This window comes from Ailuropoda melanoleuca, chromosome X, assembly GCF_002007445.2.
Source record: "Ailuropoda melanoleuca isolate Jingjing chromosome X, ASM200744v2, whole genome shotgun sequence".
NCBI classification, from domain to species: Eukaryota; Metazoa; Chordata; class Mammalia; order Carnivora; family Ursidae; genus Ailuropoda; species Ailuropoda melanoleuca.
This window is the reverse complement of record NC_048238.1, coordinates 83,469,125-83,489,867: the sequence shown is the minus strand read 5'-3', so window position 1 is coordinate 83,489,867 and position 20,743 is coordinate 83,469,125. Positions and strand designations below refer to the sequence as shown.

Sequence of the window (20,743 nt, the reverse complement as noted above, 5' to 3'; positions counted from 1 at the left end):
GCAAGGCTTGTTCCCAGCCACGGGAGACCCCCTGCCGTGCCCAGCCACGCGGTCCTCACTCCCCACGACATAGTAGTTCGTTCCTTCAAGCCCAGCAGGACGGCGTCTGCCATGGCCTCGAATCTCTGTATCTGACCTCTGGACACGCTTTTAAGAAGCGCTCACCTGATTAGGCTAGGCCCACCCATACTCCGGGGAGGGGGTTTACAGGGCACACACGCTTAGAATTCTGCCTACCACAGACCCTATGGAAAGCAGTCCAGCCTACCAGACTATTTTCTACAAAACGAGGCCAGCTGCTTTCCATTAGCATTCCCCACTCTTGGAAGGCGGCAAAGCTGTCAAGCGAAGTCTTCTGACTCCTTGAACCTGAACCAGGCTGTGGTTAAAAAATTTCAACAGCCTTGGAAGACAGGCCTTATTCCCTTGTTGTTTCTCCCCCCCCCCCCAGAGCCCTTGTTCAGCCCTCAAGTCAGACAGTCTGAGAAGCAAAAGGCAGCTGTGAGGTCTAAGCATCTAGGGTTGGCTGAGAGCAAGCAAGCATTTAAATGATGACCGATAATGAAACTTTTGATCTCTCCTGGGCCGGGCTTCCTGATGACCGTTATGACTTTATGCTCCTTGGAAGTGGTTCTGAAGACCTCTCATTTACTGGATAAAAACGTACATTATTTCCTCTTTCCCTACTCGGCTTGCCAGGTTTTTCATGGATTTCGTGCAGAGGGGATTTTTTTTACTGTGTCTCACATTGTCCGCATGTGTTTAAAAAAGGGGCCCACTTTCCCTACCGATTTCCTATTTGTCACTGAAGCACCCCCTCCTCCCTGCCCCTGTGTTCATCCATCCAGAAAAACATGCGGCGATTGCCTTCCGTGCGCCTGGTCTCGTTCTAGGTGTCGGCGACATCCAGATGGGCAAGACGTGGTCCCTGTCTTCAAGGTGATATCAGCTGCAATGGAGGCATGCGCAAAGGGCCAAGAGCATGGGGCATGGGTGGTGACCTTTGAGCCGGGTCTGGAGGAATAGGTAGGATTTTAAGGATGTGGGGGTGAGGGAGTTGACGTTCTAGGCCAAGTAGACAGAGCACCAAACGTGAGAGCACATGGTGCATCTGGGGGATGACGGGTAATTCTGGATGTGAGGGCATGAGTGGGGGGTGGACTTCTGGTACAAGGGAGGGGGACAGGGGACACCAGATTGCGGAGGCCCTCAGAGTCAAGGACTTGGCTCTCATCTGACCGGCAGCAGGAAGTTAATGAACTAGTTGAAGCCGGGGAAGCTCATGGTCAAGCTGGTATTTGGGACCAAACATTGTGACTTTTTTGAGATACTAATGAGGTGACAGCAGTGTTTGCTAAGTATCATACACAAAAGCATAGACCGGAGGAGGTGGCCCAAAGACCACTCTTAAGAGGCCTGGTATAACGAAGGCACCAATTCACCTTAGATTTATATTAGCCGTCATGAGACACATGAAAGAAATACGAGGATGCCTCTGTGGGGAGGTACTTGGGAAGCAAAGCTCTGGTTCATAAGATCAGCCCAAGGACAAAGGGAAAGGAGTTTTGCCAGTGGTGGAGGCTGTAAGTAGGAGGAGGCAGGGTATCTCTTCCTGAAGCTTCCGCCGTGAGGTTCTGGGCCTAGCCCAGCTGAGTGGGGCTCCACACCCAAGGTTCTCATGGCTGGGACACCTAGGAGTGGATTCTCTACACCGGGGACAGGAGGGGCCCGAGTGTGCTTGGTTCTGCATAGATGAACAACCTAGGAGTGGGGGAAGGAAGGCCCTGCAAAGCTGGGAGAACAAGGGGGTCCCTCCCCCAGGACAAGTGCTCCTATAGCAGGCCTCTACTTCTAAGAAAACTCTGACCACAAAGATGCCTCTTGCGTTACTTCCCTTTCTTTTACTGAATTTAGCCATTCGTGCACCAAACATTTGAGTGCCTGCTGTGTGCTAGGTACGGTTCTAGGGGCTGGGAGATCCAGTGAGGGACAAAATACACAAGGCCCCTGACCTTATGGGATTTACATTCCAGTAGAGAAGACAGACAAGAAGCAAGTAAATTACTATAGAATATGATTTCAGGTGGCACCGAGTGCTATAAAGATGTTAATAAAGGGTCATATGATGGAGAGAGACTGGAGGCTCTAACTAGGACGGTCATGGAGATCTTCTCTGGGAGGGAACATCTGAGCTAACTTGAAAGCTACAAAGGAGTCACCCTAGCAACTAGCCGGGGAAAGAGCTCTCTGGGCAAAGGGAGCAGCATGTGCCAAGGTCCTGAGATCAAAAGGTGCTGGGTGTGTTGGGAAGTGGTGAGAAGGCCAGTGAGGCTGCAGCAGAGGGAGGGAGGAGGGGGTGGAAGAATTGGCGGTCATGGGGGCCTGAGCGTGGGGGCCAGATCCCATAAGGCCCAGGGAGTAAGGAGCTGGGACTTTGAGCGTGATGGCAAGCCACTGGGGGGTTTTGAGCAGGGGGCTGGTGGGACTGACGTGGCCATTGTGTGGAGAACAAGGAGGCGAAAATGGAAGCCGGGAGACCAGTTGGGTCATTGCAGTGCTGTAACAACAAGAGGATGGTGGCTCAGATGGGGCCAGAGATGGTCAGATTCCAGAAATCTGTGCAAGGAGATCTCGCAGGATTTACTGTCGTAGTAGATGTGGCATATGATGGAAAGAGAGGAATCAAGAGCTCCTAAATTTCAATCTGAGCATTTTGTTAGTGGCATTTTTGGGGAGGGGACCTAGGTGGGGGGAGGAATGAGTATGAGGGGAAGCAAGAGTTCCACGCACTGTTAGTTGGGGGTATTGGCTAGGCAGTTGGTTATAGGACCATGAAGTACAGAGGAGACATCTAGTCTGGAGACAGACACTTTGGAGTCCAGTGTATAGACGGTACTTCAAGTCTGAATGAGATCATTTAGGGTATGGTAGCCGCTAGCCACGTGTGACCGTCGAGCACTTGAAATCGGCCAGCTCGAATTGAGATGTGCCGTATGTGTGAAATGCAAATCGGATTTCAAAGACTTAGCACGGGGGGGGGGGGGGAGAANAATGTAAAATATCCCCTTGACATTAGTTTATGATGATTGCCTGCTGAGCTGCTACTATTCTGGTTGTATTGAGTTAAATAAAATATGATAATGTGTGGGCTCTGCTGAGGTCAAAGTCACCCCATCTGTTTTCTTTTTGCTTTTTCAAAAGCGGCTACTAGGAATTTTGCAGTGGTGGCTCACGTTAATGTTTCAATGGAATGGCACTGTTTGAGGGAGCGGTCATAGAAAAAGAGGGCCAAGGACAGAGATTTTAGGGGCTACAATATTTCAGATCCAGGGAGAGGAGAAGATTGAGCAAAGGAGATTGAAGAAGAATCAGCCAATGAGGTTGGAGGAGAATTAGGGGAGTGTGATGGTCAAAAAGGCAAAGTGATAAAATTGTACAAAAAGGAGGGAGTGTCAGATGTTGCTGGGGAGTGAGGGAACCCGCGGTAGCATTTAATAAGAGCCGCTTCGGTGGAGTGCTTTGGAAGCAGTTCGGGTTGGAAGCCTGAAGAGAAAGAGCCCAGGAGAGTAAGAAGTGAAGACGTAAGGCTAGTAAGTATAGATGACATGACTCTTTTAAGTTTTGCTTAAAAGAGACAAGGAGAATGGGGTGGTAACGGGAAGAGAATTTTAAATCAAGGGGAGACATGTGTGTTTCGCTGTGATGGTTGGTTTGTTGGTTGGTTGAGACAGGGAGACAGCTCAGCTGATGGTGGTGCTGTCTTCGGGGCCCTTGGGATTCGGTTAGGAGGATGAGGTAAGTGTGCCAGGAAGGATCGGAGATGGTCTACACTCGAGAGTTAGTCAAATCGAGTGATTCTATGAAGTGCTCTAAGGGATTCAGATGCCGCCAAGATGTCCTCTTTCTTCTCCCTCTTGGCTTCCGTATTTTTCTCTTTGGTTGTTGCTTTGCTGTCTTCTACCCCTGCCAGTGTTGGGTTAAGAACAGTATTAGCCTACTGTGGCCTGGTATTTTGGAAAACAGGCTCCTTTTCTATGGACTTCTCCAAAGCTCAGAGAGAGTTTATTTCCCCAGTGGCTCAGAAGCTTTCCTTAGCCTCGGGGTGGGGGTGCTGATATGTTTATTAAGCTGACCCAGGAAACCACCCATGATGTGAATTGCTCTGGGCCCAAGGAATTCTCCTGTCCTCCCTCGGAATTTCTGAGGGACTTCTGAATTTCTCCATCCCTTTGCTCCTCCCAAATCTCCAGGTGGAACGTGTGTGTGTGTGTGTGTGTGTGTGTGTGTGTGCGAATTAGTGAGCATTGTGTGGGCTTGGGATTAAGTCATCTTCGGGGAGAATGGTGATATTGGCTCATAGAGTTTGAGTGACTTGAACATAGTGTCAGCCAAGGCCGGCCGGAACACACCTGTCATCGAACGAGTTGGGTTTATTGCTCATCACAGTAAGAAAGAACACACACCGTGGGAAATCACAGGACTTCAAAGTGAGAGGGTCTGAAGCCTTCTCAACACCAGGGCCCTGTCAGCCCTTACTGTGGTTTAAAAGCATTTGCTTTCCAAGGCCTCAGTCACTCTTGCTGGTAACCTGTCAAGTCCACCTTAACCTCAGAGACTATGGACATCCCTCTCTACTTCCGGAGATGTATCGGGGGTATATGGCTGGAGGGCAGGACAGGACCGTCCTGGAATCCATCCACGAAACAACAATGGCAGTTTGACTATGTCTGGGAGCTGAGCAGATCTGGGGTGGGGAGGGGGGCTCCAGAACCTACTTAACCCCACTTGATGGTCCTTCAGCCAGTCAGATCAAGACCTCAGGAGGAGCTCTTATGAGGCCCACCTCTGCCCACCTTTCTATAGCTTCCCAGCTGTGTACGAACATAGCATCTTTTCTCTGGGTTAGGGTGCTGATCAGATCCCCCTCCCCAGTGCGCACAAACTCCCATAAAAAATGTCAGCACTGATTTTTAAAGATTTGGTTATCCACAGACATGTTTCCCTAGACCTGTCAGCCCTACCTTTTGCTGGAAGGCTAGACTGAATGGAAAATCTACAGTTGATGCTCAATCGATTATCTGTATTGATGGAGAAAAGCACAGGACAGATGTTTCTCCCATGGCATAGAATCGGAGTCATGGGAGAATTAGCCTTTTAATGGTCACTTGGATTGCTTCCCATTTTTGGCTATTTAAAAGAATGCAGTGATAAACATTCTGGCATGTATATTTCTGTGTATTTGCCTGTTCTAGACATTTCACATAACTGAAGTCATGATCTTTTTTTTTAAGGAAGGGTAATTCTCTCTCATGGCAATTCTCTTTGTCTGGTTTTCCTTGAATGGTTTAAGAATCTAACAGAAGGATAAGGGGTAAGGTAAAACGAGTGTGTTATGCTCTGGATATCAAATGATTTGCTTTTTCACTCAATATTTTACTTTAGTGAGCCTACTATGGCTGAATCACTGAGTGAAGCTTCTGGAAGTCTGGAAGTTCTGGAGGCCAGTGACGAGGGTAAGTAGCCCAGTGGAATCTTGCCAACTAGAACTGGATTTGTTTACTGTGTTTAACCCCTAGGGAAAAATGAAGTCACAAGCGAACGAGTTCATATCAAATGTCTAATAGCATTAGACTCAATCTGCATTGACTTTGCAGTCTTTTTGGACTCCTTTTTTTTGGGGGGGGGGTTCCAACTCTGATAGCACAAGGTTTGTCGGAGGCCCTGCAATCTCCTTTGAGGAATGGTTACCGGTTTCTCCTACTAAGGCAGGGGAAGTATTTCTGCTTAATCAGAAAGAAAAAATTGGAGCAGACCATGATCTGAGAGATTCAACTGAGGTTTTACTGTAGATAGCAATCCAGATTTAACCAACAGATAAGTCTGCAATTTGAGGAATAAAGGGGGCATATGAACAGAAGATGCTACCACAGCCTTCTGTTAAGTAGGACTCAATTTACAAAAGTTCTTTTTGTAAAACTTACTCAGATGAGTGTCCATTCCCTGAACTGTGGGGCCACCTAGAAGCCATACATGACCGCGGGTGAATATCAGTTCAGGGAGGGAAAAGTCACTAGACGTTGATAAGTTTCATCCACAACCCCCCACCGCAAAGGAACCATCCGACGTAAACTAAGACATTGAATTTAAAGACAAGGCTAAATGCAACAGTTCACTGGGTTGCTCTTCAATTTTTATTGAAGTAGTGTATGATGTGGAAGACTTGATCTGGAAGAACGGAATGGAACCTTCTTGTGGCTTCCTAGAGGCCTGATTTTATTGCTGATGTGGGGCGGGGGTTGCTGAACCTGGTGCACGGATCCTTGAGGGCAGGGCTTGGGTCTTCGTTTCTGCGTCGCCATTGTTTAGTATTGGGTCTCAGAGAGAGCGTCCTTAGACACCCCGAATAGTCAATCAATGAATGGATAAAAAAAATGAATCACAGGCCTCTTCACCAAGGCAGCCCCCTACCAAACCAATGGACCTATCTTTTTGGGTACGAGCTAGACAGATGCGTTCAAACGAACGTGGCAATGCGGTGCATCTTGATGAAGAGTGAAGGTAAGGAAATGCCTTTTCTCCGTTCGCAAGATTTTGTTGTTTAAAAGACCAGAGAGTTGAGTATATTTTTAAAACTAGTCGTTGCTAGCCAGAGACTAGTGTGACTGTTTGGAGGTTGCTGGAGAGAAAGACTAGTTAGAAATGTTTTCTTTCTGAGCAGCAATGCAAGAGAACAAGGTCACCATCATGCGATGCATTTTTAAAGCCCATTAAGTTCAACCCAGGTGGGCTGCCTGTGTGCGGGGCAGATAAGCAAATATACAACCCAGAAGTGATGATTTCTTCATTGGAGTTAATGGTGTTTTCCTCTCTGGGGGAAAAAACTGCCTTCCGTGGGCTGTTTTCTGGCATGTGACACATTGCCCTCATTGGATGAGGGTGTTGAGAGCTTCTGCCTGTTTGGGAATTCGTAGTCCTCGGGCTCAGACAGGGAAATCAGTGGCTTTGTTATAGGAGAAGTCCAGAAGCCGGCAGCTCACCGCCCACCACTGCGGTACTGGCGGTGGGGGGGGCACGAGTTACCCAGTGTGGAGGTGACCTACATAAACGTTGCTGGCTACAAATGGGGGTTGCGACCTCTACTGGCTGCCTGGGTCTATCTAGCCTCTGGCACTTCAGCTTCTGTTGAAAACCAGCCTGGGCGGGGCTCAACTGCTGGCAATTTAAAGGCACCCCTTTACAAAAGAGAGCTTGAAAGGCCAATCCATACACTTGAACATAGGGCAACTGTCTCAGATTTCAGTGGGGTTTCAGAAAACAGAGCTTGTGGACCATTCCCGGACTCGTATCTATTTCCCAGGGCCGATCTCCACACGTGGGGTCTGATGTGGTGGGGGCTCGGGAGGTCTCTTAAGCCAAAACAGGTGGAAGACTTGGACTCTTGGGTTGCTCATTAAGGCCGTGTTCAGCTTCCTAGTCACTGCCCTAGGTCAGCAAGCCGCCAACGCACCAGGGTCGTTACCATCTCTTGGTGTGCCCCCAGTTCTGCCAATGAAGCTCTACCCCCCCCTACTCAGAGCTAGCCCACGGGGACACATGGAAACATTATTTTCCTTCTAGTGCCCATGGTTGAAAGAGATACATTATTTAAGGTATGTTGGATCCTCATGGGAAAATAGGTGGTTGTTTTTGGCCAGCAGAAATGGAAAACTGGGGGGAGGGGGTGCGGAAATGGAAATACACGCATCATGAAATGTTAGCCCCTGTTATAGTTCGAAAGTCACTACTCATTTTGTTGGTTTAGGGACATAAAAAGGTGTCAGTGCTTAATTTTGTCTGCCCATACGATGCTTATGAGTGGTACATTCAGTTTGAGAGCCTGAATGTTTATTAGAAGTGTTTTTATTCAATTATTAAGTATTTATAGATGGCGTCACGAGGGCAGCTACTAGCTGCTGATTGTCTCCTCTCTGCCTTTGCTGGTTTGTGAGAAGCAGGCTTGCCCCCCTCCCTTCTAGTCGGGGGTTTTGAAGCAAGAGGGACAACAATCACTATGCTTCTAAACACTCTGAGCTTCAAGACGGGCATTAGAAGATGGGAAGGAGACCACCTGTCGAGAATCAATAAATCTCATTCGTTCTGGGTGAAAATGGGCAGGGACTTTTACACCAGACAGACAGGCAAATACTACAGATAAGGGCATTTCCCCCCAAGAGATCCAGCTGATAAATCTTTTCCAGCAAAGAACTGATCATAGCAATTAGTATAACATAGTAACACTCGGTCATTTTCGAGCCACCCCCAAGCATTGTTCTAAATAATTTATCATTACAGAAATTAGTTGAATTTTTCCTGAAAAAAATTACAGAAGGGAACTTGGAAAAAATATGTTTCGTGCTGTATCTTCGTGTTTCATTCTGTCTATCCGTAGGTAGAATCGCCAAGTCGGTCCCCATCGTGACCCCATTTAGGTGCATCCTAGTAGATGAGACATAGCCCAAGCTCTCCCAAACGGAAATTGCTTCAGCAGCCATTAGCAAGCACACAGTCCTCTAGCCTTCTTGTGTCACCCCACCCCATGCCGGCTTCTGCTTCTAATCATCACCCCGTAGAGTCCACCATCGATCGGTGGATACAGGGCTGCTTCCCCTTATCTATAGATAAATAGAACCGAGAGACCAAATCTACAGGTAGAATTGAATCTGGTCTTAATAAACAAGTAATTATCGGGGCACCTGGCTGACTCCGTGGGTAGAGCGTGCAACTCTTGACCTCAGGGTTGTGAGTTCAAGCCCCACATTGGGCATAGAGCTCATGTAAAAAAAAAAACAATTAAAAAGAAACAAATAATTATTAATTCCCTAGCACTAGCTCACAGTTATTAGCGCTTGCACCATGCCAGACCCTATGCTAAGCTCTTTACCTACACTTTTTACAACTTATATCAACTCTGACGAGGGCCAGTGTTTAAATTGTAGGATGCTTAAGAGTGACTCTGCTTGGTGGCCTCAATTTCAGGGATGTGACAGCTGTGCTGGTATTCTGCACCCCTCAATGGACTCGGTTGTCCCTTGGGTGCTCCTGCCTGCCTTTCACGATGCTGGTTGCTGAAGGGGATGAGAAAGGGGTCCTGCCTAGAGCCTCGATGAGGGGGACGGTAGCTAAGACGCAGAACTGTATTGTATTCCTTTCTCATGGAAACCCAAAACACAGTGCTTGGTCTTAAATATTTGTTGGATGGATGGATGGATGGATGGATGCATGGATGGATGGATGAGCAGACTAGAGAGCATTCAGATGTACAATTTGGAAGGCCAACAGTCAAGTTTTAGGCGTGCAAAGAGAAGGGTTGATTGCTGTGATCGGTGGGACACTGGACTGAAGACAGGCCCTGAAGTTTAGAAAGCTTTCTCATAGGCCACAGGATTCCAGAGCTAGAAGGAACCCTAGTTCAGCATTTCCCAAAGTGCATTTTGCCAGACATTCTGGTTACGTGCATTTGGGAGGCAACATTGCTGCCCAGTATCTTAGAGCTTCACTGTTCACATAGGCATTTTGAAGTTCCAGAAAAGTCTTATTGGAAAGCAGAACCCTAAACTTTGCCTAATCCAGGGTTTCTCAGAATGACTGGCCTGCTGATACCTTTCTCATGGAATAAGCTGATGACAGGCCTCTGAACACACTTTGGGAGATGCTGATTAGTGTGATCCCTTCATTTCCCCGCTGAGTTCCAGAGAGGTTGAGTGACTTACCCAAAGTCACACAGCTAATTGATAGTAGAGCCAAGTCAAGGATCCCAGGCTGTTCTGACTCTTGGGTGGTGCTCTCCGTTACACCGCTAAGCCTTTCTAATGGCAGCTCCATCGGCAACTCTCTTGCCAGGGCCCTTCCCTGCCGGTGCAGCATCGCTATGCTGGCAAGAGGCCTTGCAGACACCAGACTGCTGGGAATTTGGATGAGACATTATTGCATGTGAAAGCAGTAAGAGCTGATTCCTTCCCTCTGAAGAATGCAGCACGGACCCCCCTCTCCTTGCCCCTCTTCTGCTGAGCCCCAAGAAAGATACACGTGCTTGTTAGGAAACTAATAAAAGCCCAAACAGAGCCTTAGGAGCATTTAAAGCTCCCATGCCTCGCCGCCGCCCTGCTGGTTAATGTAGACAGAGCAAACTTTTAATTATTCGCAGGTGCAGAGGGCAGTAGCCCCATAGATAATGCAAACCAACCGGTAATAATGGAAGAACACACACAGTGCACATAGCGCACGCACGCATGCACTTCTTGAAAAACCCTTAGGTATCTGATTCTGTCATGGCTTTTGCACAGGCAGCTTCGTTGCCTGGTGGCCCTTTCTTCCCAATTCCCAGCCCTCTCGCTTGCTCCTAAATCCCCTCCTGGAGGAAGGCTTCCCTGTCTGCACCGGCCCGATAGCACTCACCGCGCAGATCTCCATCCTTCCAGCACACAAGCTGGGCAGAACCAGTGCCCGCCTGCAGCTCCAGGGGTCCCCAGGGGCTTTCTTGCATGTGGAAGCTTGCCTCCCCAGCTGGGTGGCGGCGACTCCAGATACCAGCGTGAAGTCGGGGCTGGGGGTTCCCCGTGCTTATGTGGGCTCATGATGGCTGCGTATGAATGTACTTCTTGGGTCAGGAAAGAGGCGTGTGTTCGTGGTTGAGGTGGAGAGGCAGGTGGATGCCTGGGGAGTTGGGCCCGAAGAGAGGCCTGCCCAAAGACCACAAGCCGGGGCCAAGTGGCTGCTCCCCCCAGAAACTCAGACACTTTGTCCTACGGCGTTATGAAGAAGGGAGCAGGCCACATGCATGGTGTTGCGGTGTCGTCCTGTCATGGGTCCGGGTCGGGTGGGGCGAAGACACCCTGGGATCACAGTCCTTGCTTCTGTCACCAAGGTCCTATTTCCTCCCCATCGTCCCTTCCACTGTCTCACTCTGCCTTGCTTTCATTCCTTAACTTCCAGGAAAAAAGAAATCCAAATTTAAAGCCTTCAAGAACTTTTTTGGCAAGAAGAAAAAGGAGCCGGAAGATGCCCAGGGAGGGAGGAGGCTCAAGGCAAGCTTGTCCAGCGGCAATATTGACATCTCTTCTCTGAAACCGGTTCAGGAAGGTCGTCGCATGGAGGCCAGGTAAGGTCTGGTGGGTGGCAGCCCCTGCCGGGGGCGACCATGGCCTGGGGGCCTTTCTCCACGCTCGCTCCTCACACCGATGCTTATTGTTGGGGTGCAGAGCTCAGTAGGTTGGCAGCCGCACACCCCTGGCCCCGAGAGCCCTGGGTACAAGTAGACCAGGGCAGCCCTCCCCTGTCACAGCTGCAGTAAAGGAGCCTAGCCCTAGCAGGGAGCTGGAGGCCTCTGCCCCATTCAGGAAGCCGGGCCTGATGTGCCTGCTGGGCCCTCGGACTGTGGATTTGCGATTACCCCGCTGGGGGAAGCTCCAGCTCTTACTGTGTGATTAAAATCTCAGACCCTGAAGCCAGTCTAGCTGGGCGGAGGTTGGAGCTCGAAATCACTTATGCTAATGTAGAAACAAGCAAAGAAATAAGCGGGTAACATCCCAGCAGATGGGGCAGGGGGTGCAGGGGGGGCGGAGGGGAGATGCTGTAACTCGTCCCAGAATGGGGAAGACAGTTTCTCAGCCACCCCTGTTCCAATTGTCATCCGTGACACCTCCACTTCCGTATCTGACCATCCAGGACCCCCTGCTGTTCCTGGCTCTGTCAGCTCCCCCTCTGCGCAGTGCCCCTTGGGCCTCTTCCCCTGGCCTGAACATTCCAGACTTAGCTGGACTGCCCAGAGAGCTCACCTGTGCCTCGACCTTTTCCCTCTAGGCTTTGTTTGCTGGAAATGGGACAATCAGCAAACACGACAGTTAGCACCTCAGCCTCCCTCAGGAGGCCCTTAATGGGTGCATTGGTTGTGAGGAATTTCAGCTAGCTTTGCTGGGGGTGGGGGGAGATGGTTTTGGACAGAGGGGCTTTTCTCATACCTCACAAATCATGCCGTGCTGTAGACCACAGCCTGACAGCCCCAAGTGAGCCTACACTAGCCCTGCTAGAAACCAGTGAGTGGAGGAGGGGAGAGGGGAGTGTGGGCCTACTCTGCGTCGCCTCTACAAATTGGCAAGTTGGCCCTCTCTACTAAAGTCCTGCATTTCCCCCTTCCCACCTGTCCCTCCGCCTCCAAAATGGCCTGTTGGTTCTGATGCATTCTCCACACTAAGATGGCAAGTGCGCACACAGCTTGCGGGGTGGGAGGAGGACAGGAGGAAGTGGGGGGAAAGGAAGAAGGAGGGGTGAATGGAAGTGCGTGAACTAATTTATATATGAGGAAGGGTGTTTTTCTTAGGGCCTGAAATAGGCCTTTTTAGGGGGGGGCAAGGAGCATAAATTAATTAAGAGTATAATGTAGGAGGCCTGATGATCACTCCCGACCCCTGTCGCTTGCTTAACGTGTTAGGGGGAAAACCCTGGAGAACATCATTCAAGAGTTAGGAAGAAAGATCAGCCTCTTTATCCCATTGAAGCTGTCCGTCATAACAAAACTTACAGCCAGCCCTCCCCTCCCTATACCATAGGACCAGTATCCATTTCTAAGACTGTATTAAGCTGTATCTGATAAAATGGATACACCCCATGCCTCCGTTTTGTTTTTCTTTAAATGGCTGCTGAGGTCATGTGTTTTATTGCCTTTAATTAAGGCCAAGATTTTGTTTGGAGTTTTGGATGCATTTTCTTGTTTCTGCCTCCAGGAAGCAGATCAGTATGTGCTAGATAAGTTCAGCGGACAGGAGATTCGGTTTCTTTTTCTTTTTTTTTTTTTTAAACATTATATTTATTTATTTGACAGAGAGAGAGCACAAGTAGGCAGAGCAGCAGGCAGAGGGAGAGGGAGAAGCAGGCTCCCTGCTGAGCAGGGAGCCCAATGTGGGGCTCGATCCCAGACCCCTGGGATCATGACCTGAGCGGAAGGCAGACACTTAACCAACTGAGCCACCCAGGCACCGCGAGATTCGGTTTCTGACAAACATGGCTGCAGCCAGTGCTACTGGAATCCTTGGATCAGGGAGGGTCTGGCACTAAAGATCCAGTTCAACAGCTGCACTCTGGCTGATGCCCAGCATGGAAATGATGGTTTCGAAGCCCACCCATGGCCCAAGATTTCCCTGTAGACGAGACACAGGTCCCAAGCCTGATTTGAGCTGGCAGGTCATAGAGCAACGGTGAATGAAAGCATCTATGTGCGCATAATGGGGGAAAGCGTGTATAGAGAGGTGTCTGGGAACATTGCTGTCTCAATGCTGCATCAGTCATATGGCATCATTAAGCCTTTATCTGGAGTCCTGTTAATTTTCTGTGGGACTGCCATTTTAGTAAGACAGAGCATGCTGCTTTCACCACCAGGGCCGCCTGGGTAGCAGAGTTTTATAGGGAAGAAGTGGGTAGTACGAAGGCATCTGTCACCTCTCCTCTTGCTGGCCCACAAGCCACCTTCCTATGGGTTCCATTTTAATCCCCATAATACCAGATTGTCCTCAGAGCCTGTCATGATCAGATCTACCCATGTTCATGACCCACAGTCAGACAGGCTCACAATGATGGGGTGGGTGCTGGTCCTACAGTGCCCGAGCTGTTACTCTGGGTACCATCTAAAGATTGTTTTTTAGGGGAGTGCCTGGGTGCCTCAGTCGGTTGAGCATTGGCCTCTTGATTTCAGCTCCGGTCGTGATCTCAGGGTCGTGAGATTGAGCCCAGTGACAGGCTCCACACTGGGTGTGGAGCCAGCTCAAGATTCTCTCTCTCCTTCTGCCCACCCCCGCCGCTCACTCTCGCGCTCTCTTTCTCTAAAAAAAAATTGTTTTTTAGGGGCACCTGGCTGGCTCAGTAGAGCATGCAACTCTTGATCTCAGGGTCATGAGTTCAAGGACCATGTTGGGCATGGAGCCCTAATTAGGGGAGCCCTACTTAGGTTGTTTTCTAAAGTGCCAACCTACGTGTATTAGAGCGTATGTTTTATAATAAAGGCAATAAATCCAAAAAAAAGTACACAAAATTTTAAACAATTATTTTATCTAATTTAAAAACATTTCCACCCCTCCCTAAAAGAAACCCTGTTCCCAATAGCAGTCAATCCCCATCCTTCCCCCACTCCAGCACAAGGTGCTCACTTATCTACTTTCTGTCTCTATCAGTTTGCTTTTTCTGGATACTTCCTATAAAATGTATCATATGGTATGTGGCCTTTGGTGACTGGCTTGTTTCCCTTAGCATATTTTTGTTTTCCAGTGTCATCCATGTGGTGGCATGAATCCAATACTTAATTTTTTCACACTACTGAATAGTATTCCAGTGTATGAATACACATTTTATCTGTTCATCAGATGACAGGTACTTGGGTGTTTCCACCTTTTGGCTATTATGGAGGATTGTACTGGGTCATATGGTAATTTAATGTTTAAGTTTTTGAGGAACCACCAGACTGTTTTCCAAAATGCCTGCACCATTTTATATTCCCACCAGCAGCACGCGGAGGTTCCAATTTCTCCGCAACCTTGCCAACACTTGTTACTATCTGAGCTTTTGCTTCTAGCCATTCTAGTGGGTCTGAAGTGGCATCTCATTATGGTTTGGATTTATATTTCCTGACTGGCTAATGCATGGTTGAGCATCTTTTCAAGTGCTTGTTGGCCATTTGTATATCTTCTTTGGAGAAATATCTATTGCGATCCTTTGCCCATTTAAAAAATTGGGTTATTATCTTTTTATTACTGAATTGTAAGAGTTCCTCATGTATTCTAGATATGAATCCCTTATCAAATATACAATCTGCAGGGGCGCCTGGGTGGCTCAGTCGGTTAAGCACCTGCCTTTGGCTCGGGTCATGATCCCAGGGTCCTGGGATCGAGTCCTGTAATTGGGGGGGGGGTCCCTGCTCAGCGGGAAGCCTGCTTCTCCCTCTCCCTCTGCCCCTCCCCCCTCTACTTGTGTTCTCTTTCATTCACTCTGCTCTTTCTCTCAAATAAATAATCTTTTAAAAAAAGGATATACAATCTGCAAATATTTCCCCCCCTTATGTGGGTTGTCCTTTGACTTTCTCACTAGAATCCTTCAAAGATTAATTCTTATCAAATCCATTTATTTATTCTTTTCTTCAGTTGCTTAAGCTTTTGGAGTCATATTCTAAGAATCCATTGCCAAATCCAGGTCATGAAAATATACTCCCGATCTTTTCTTCTAAGAATTTTAGCTCTTATATTTAGGTCTTTGATCCATTTTGAGTTTATGTTTATATATGGTATGAGGTAGGGTCTAACTTCTCTCTTCTGTATGTATCTATCCTATTGTCTCAGCATCATTTGTTGAAAAAACTATTCATTCCCCATTGAACGGTCTTGGCACCCTTTTTGTAAATCAATGAACCATAGATGAATGAGTTTATTTCTGGACTCCCAATTCTATTGCATTGATCTATATGTCTATCCTCATGTCAGTACTACACTGCCTTGATTACAGTAGCTTTGTAGTAAGTTTTGAAATCGGCAAGTCTGAGTTCTCCAACTTTGCACTTCTTTTTCAAGATTGTTTTATCAGTTTGTGGCCCCTTACATTTCACTGTGAATTTAAAGATCTTCTTGCTCACTTCTGCCAAAGAAAATAAAAAAGGTAGCTGGAATTTCAATAATAATCGCATTAAATCTGCAGATCAATTTGTGGACTGTTGCCATCTTGACAAGATTGAGTCTTCCAAGCCCTGAACGTAGGTTGCTTTTTCATTTACTTAGGTTTTCTTCTTTAATTTCTTTCATCGGTGTTTTAGCGAGCTCAGAGTATAGTTTTTACATGCTTTTTGTTAGATTTATTCCTAAGGGTTTTATTCTTATTGATGCTATTGTAAATGTTGAAAATTGGAAGTGTTTTTGTCATTTCACTTCCGGATTGTTCACTGCAAGTATATAGAAATACAATCAATTGTTATATATTGGTCTTTTATCCTGCAGCCTTGCTGAACTCATTGATTAGTTCTACTAGTTTTTATTGGATTCCTTAGGAGTTTTATACACAAGATTGTGTCATCTATGATTGGATATAATTTCATGTCTTCCTGTCCAGTATGGATGCCTTTTATTTAATTTTCTTCCCTAATTGTCCCGGCTAGAACCCCCAGGACAATGTTGAATAGAAGTGGCAATTGCAGACATCCTTGTCTTGTTCCTGATCTGAGGGAGAAAACATTCAGTCTTTCATCATTAAGTGTGACGTTAGCTGAGTGTTTTTCACAGATGTCCTCGGTCAAGGTTGAGTGTATTTATCATGAGTGTATTTATTATGTATTTGGATTTTACAAATGCTTTTTCTGTATTCATTGAAATGACCACACGGTTTTTGTTTTTATTCTGTTGATATGGTGTATTATGTTCATTGATTTTCATATATTAAGATAACCTTACATTTCTTGCAAATTCTCCTTGGTAATAGTGTATAATTCTTTATGTCGCTGGATTCAGATGACTAGTATTTTATTGAAGATTCTTACACCTATTTCATAAGAGATATTACTCTGTAGTCTTCTTTTCTTGTGATGTCTTTGGTTGAAATTTTTAACAGGTAGCATGTATTCCCACATTCCAAAAGGAATCTTTTGTGCCTTTAGCCTTTCATTTGTTTCTAACTTTTCCCTGATTTGCCTTAGCACTTAATTGTTGTCGACCTGGCTTTATTCCCCATCAGAAGGTATTTCCATCTGGGTTTAGCAGGCTGGGGGTGGGGGTGGCGGGGTGGGTGCATAGGACGGCTTTGAAAACCAGACAGATGTATCCTGGAACCCTTGTGTGAAAGAGGAAAAGATCTAGTGAATGAGAGTCTCCAGTATCTGGGCAGGTGTTTGGTGTTTTAAATCAAAACAAAAACACTAGAGAGAAATTTGGGTGTGAAAGCTCTTTTATAACTCTTACCTTAATAACGGAAAGACTCCGGGTCTTCCCTCCCATTCTACAGCGTTGCCACTCTTGTACACTTTAAATGGGTGAATTGTATGGTATGCAAACCGTCTCTCAAAACTATTATATAAAAAAATTGTGTTGATAATTTAAAAAATCAAAATTATGCAGAAGTACATAAAGTAGGAAATTAAGGTGTCCCCCCCTCACCCCCAGTGCCATTCCCCAGAGGGAACTACCACTAACTATTTGGTGAATATCCTTCTGGAATTTTTTCTATGAATATAAACTATATATGTAGCTAATATAGGTATATGTATAATTCATTGATTGATTGATTGAGAGAGAGAGAGAGAGCACGAGTGGGGGGGAAAGCAGAGGGAGAAGCAGACTCCCCGCTGAGCAGGGAGCCCGACTCGGGGCTCCATCCCAGGACCCCGGGGGGGTCATGACCTGAGCCAAAGGGAGACGCTTCACTGACTGAGCCCCCCAGGCGCCCCTGGAAATACATATTAAATGGAAAACTTTCTCTGTCAGCACATGCGCACCCTTGCCCCCTTTCTGAGGTGTCTGTGATATGTCGTGCTATGGATATACACATGTCTTCAGTTCCTACGGCCCTTGGGCTTTTCTTACAAGACCTTTCCCTTCCTGTTCAGGGCCAAGAGCAGCATGGGCAGCAAAGCCCTGTCCCATGACAGCATCTTCCTGTTGGATACTGAGCCTGAAATGTCAGCACGTAGAATATACCCATCTCCAGAGCCCCAGAGAGGCCGACCTCTACAGGTAATACTGAACTCCAGCCTCGGTGCCTAATTAGACTCCCTCATCCCAGTCTGCCAAAAAACAAGGGGTGGGGGAGTTTGGCCTTGCTCCCCAGCTGATTCTCCCCCACAGGGCTATTGTAAAGAAGGGAGAATGGAGAAATACACGATGCGCTGACCTAGTGCCCAGCACACTATGTTGGCTGGCATTACCATATTCGTATGACCCACCTCAAGAATTAAGTATTAATTATTAATTAATTAAGCATTAAGTCTTAGGATGGGGACATTCCACTGTTGGTTAATGTGCAGGCATTCCAACCGCCATGTTCTTTCATTCTTCTACAGAGATCTCAAGTTTCCAGAACTCTGCCTAGATCTGGGACTAGTGATGTGCCTGGAGCTGTTTCTGGACTTATGTTTGGAGCTGTGCCCCAATATGTGCCTAGAAGTGGAATCTGGATTGGGGGCTCTAAGATCGCTGAGGTAATAGAGTGGAATTGTGCCAAGTATGGCTGCTGAGTCAGACTGACCTATGCTTGAATTCTTGCTCTGCTACTTCCAGGCTCTGTGACCTTGGGCTGATTGCTTAACCTCTCTGAGCCTTCCTTTCCTCAGCTACAATGGGTAAAATATAAATATCTACCTCAAGCAGTTGCTTGTGATGATAGAATAAAGACTCAGAGAGGTTAAAGAAATTGCTCAATCTCAACAGATAGTAAATGGTAGACCTGGAAATCTGACCCAGATGCGTCGTTGACCTCAAAACCCACAGTCTTCCCAATATCCCAGGCTTTAAGATATTCAGTTTCTTTGTGCCCGCCTCACCAGGGGGAGGGGTATACCTTTAGGCTACGCATATGCAGAGAACGGTCTTTTACCTCCAGATAACCCTAACGTTGCTCAGTTAGACTCTTCTGGAGCTCTGATCTAGAAATACTCCAGGGGCAGCAGGGAAATAACCCTAAGCAGCCACCTTCCGCCTTCTCCCGGCTTGGGGGCGGGATGATACCCAAAGTTCCCTGTGTAACTGAGAAAGGCATACAAGGGGGAGACCCTTTCCCACCGAGGAGCTGCATCCTTTCATGCGGCAGAAGGTAACTGGGGCTTATTTGTGGCGCGTCTGTTTAAGACCCCCCATCTCTCACTCCCGTTCCTGTGCCATGTGTGACAGTTCCGCTGGCCACGTTACCTATGGAGGGTAGACAAGGAAACACCGAGATGGTCACCAGTGGGGCCGAGCTTGTGGCTGTAAAGCAGCCCCGAGGTCAGCAGACTGTTGCCCTGTTGCTCCACAGCAGGAAAAGTCACTTCCGGTCACCAGTTTTGAGCATCAAACACCAGCCTTGGCTTGTCTACACAGCGACACTTCCTTGCCACCCAGTGGCAGAAATCCAGCTGTACCTGACCAAGGGCTACAGGGTTATTTCTCACGTGCAGAAAGGGGAAGCTTCCTGGAAGGCTCCCTCTTCTCTTAGTCCCAGCAACAGACAGACTCTCATAGCAGAGACATGACATTGCTCTAGAAAGATGATTTTGGGGGTGGGGGGGTGAGAGTTAAAGGTAAAGATTCTAGGGGCATTTCCTCTCACAATGAAGCGGGGGATAGGGAAAGCCACGGTAGCCCAAAGGCAGGTTTTCTTAAGTGGCCGGTTTGGGCCCTCTCCTCACATCATCGGTCTGCTCCCGTAGTCCCTCTTGCAAGAAACAGGGCTGAAGACAGGGTAGGGGGTGTTAACAGAACACAAGCCATCAATCACCAGATGGACCTTTGCACGGGAGACCTGCCCTAAGTGCCAAGGTCACAGCCCTAAATGACAGGGTAGTTGAGAGCATCAAGTCAAGGGTCCTGAGCCCGGTGCTGCATTGAGCAGTTGGAAATAGCCATATGGCTGGGTTCCTCAGAGGGGCAGGATCCGTAATGGATTATGTGACATTCAGAGCAACTGGGAGAGTGTGGGAGAGGAACCTCCAGTGTATAGTTCTGTTAGAGACACCAAGACCAAACCGGTGTTTTAGTCCCTGCCAGGTTTTCACCTGACGTCTTATCTGAAGTGTTAGGACTGTGGGTGCCTAGGTTACGCTCCACGATATATCGATATATCGTTTCTTTCTGTTTGAGGACGAATAGATAAGAAGATGTGCTGGTAGATGCTTAGAGTCTTCCTGTGGAATCAAATCGAATTCAGAAATTTAAGAAACTGAGGCTGCCAAGCAGTTTTCTTTTTTTTTTTTAATGATTTTTTTATTATATTATGTTAGTCACCATACAATACATCCCCGGATTCCGATATAAAGTTCGATGCTCCATTAGTTGTGTATAACACCCAGTGCACCATGCAATACGTGCCCTCCTTACTACCCATCACCAGTCTATCCCATTCCCCCACCCCCTCCCCCCTGAAGTCCTCAGTTTGTTTCTCATAGTCCATAGTCTCTCATGTTTCATTCCCCCTTCTGATTACCCCCCTTTCTTTATCCCTTTCTTCCCCTACCGATCATCCTAGTTCTTATGTTCCATAGATGAGAGAAATCATATGATAATTGTCTTTCTCTGCTTGACTTATTTCACTTAGCATTATCTCCTCCAGTGCCGTCCATGTTGCAGCAAATGTTGAGAATTCGTTCTTTCTGATAGCTGAGTAATATTCCATTGTATATATGGACCACAGCTTCTTAATCCAGTCATCTGTTGAAGGGCATCTCGGCTCCTTCCATGATTTGGCTATTGTGGACAATGCAGCTATGAACATTGGGGTGCATATGGCCCTTCTCTTTACTACGTCTGTATCTTTGGGGTAAACACCCAGTAGTGCAATGGCTGGGTCATAGGGTAGTTCAATTTTTAACTTTTTAAGGGACCTCCACACTGTTTTCCAGAGTGGCTGTACCAACTTGCATTCCCACCAACAATGTAGGAGGGATCCCCTTTCTCCACATCCTCTCCAACAATTGTTGTTTCTTGCCTTGTCTATCTTTGCCATTCTAACTGGCGTAAGGTGGTATCTCAGTGTGGTTTTGATTTGAATTTCCCTG

The 20,743-nt window shown here is 47.3% G+C and overlaps 1 protein-coding gene across 1 annotated transcript in view; it reads left to right on the top strand.

The window, feature by feature from the left end:
- Positions 1–3,478: 3,478 nt before the first annotated feature.
- KIAA1210 (KIAA1210 ortholog) overlaps positions 3,479–20,743 on the top strand; it is a 47,060-nt gene continuing 29,795 nt past the window's right edge. Inside the window, exons 1-5 of the mRNA XM_034649873.1 lie at positions 3,479–3,590; positions 5,443–5,513; positions 10,972–11,137; positions 17,603–17,729; positions 18,056–18,193. Coding sequence (XP_034505764.1) covers positions 5,453–5,513; positions 10,972–11,137; positions 17,603–17,729; positions 18,056–18,193 — 492 coding nt within the window. The 5' untranslated portion in view covers positions 3,479–3,590; positions 5,443–5,452. The remainder of the gene's footprint in view (positions 3,591–5,442; positions 5,514–10,971; positions 11,138–17,602; positions 17,730–18,055; positions 18,194–20,743) is intronic.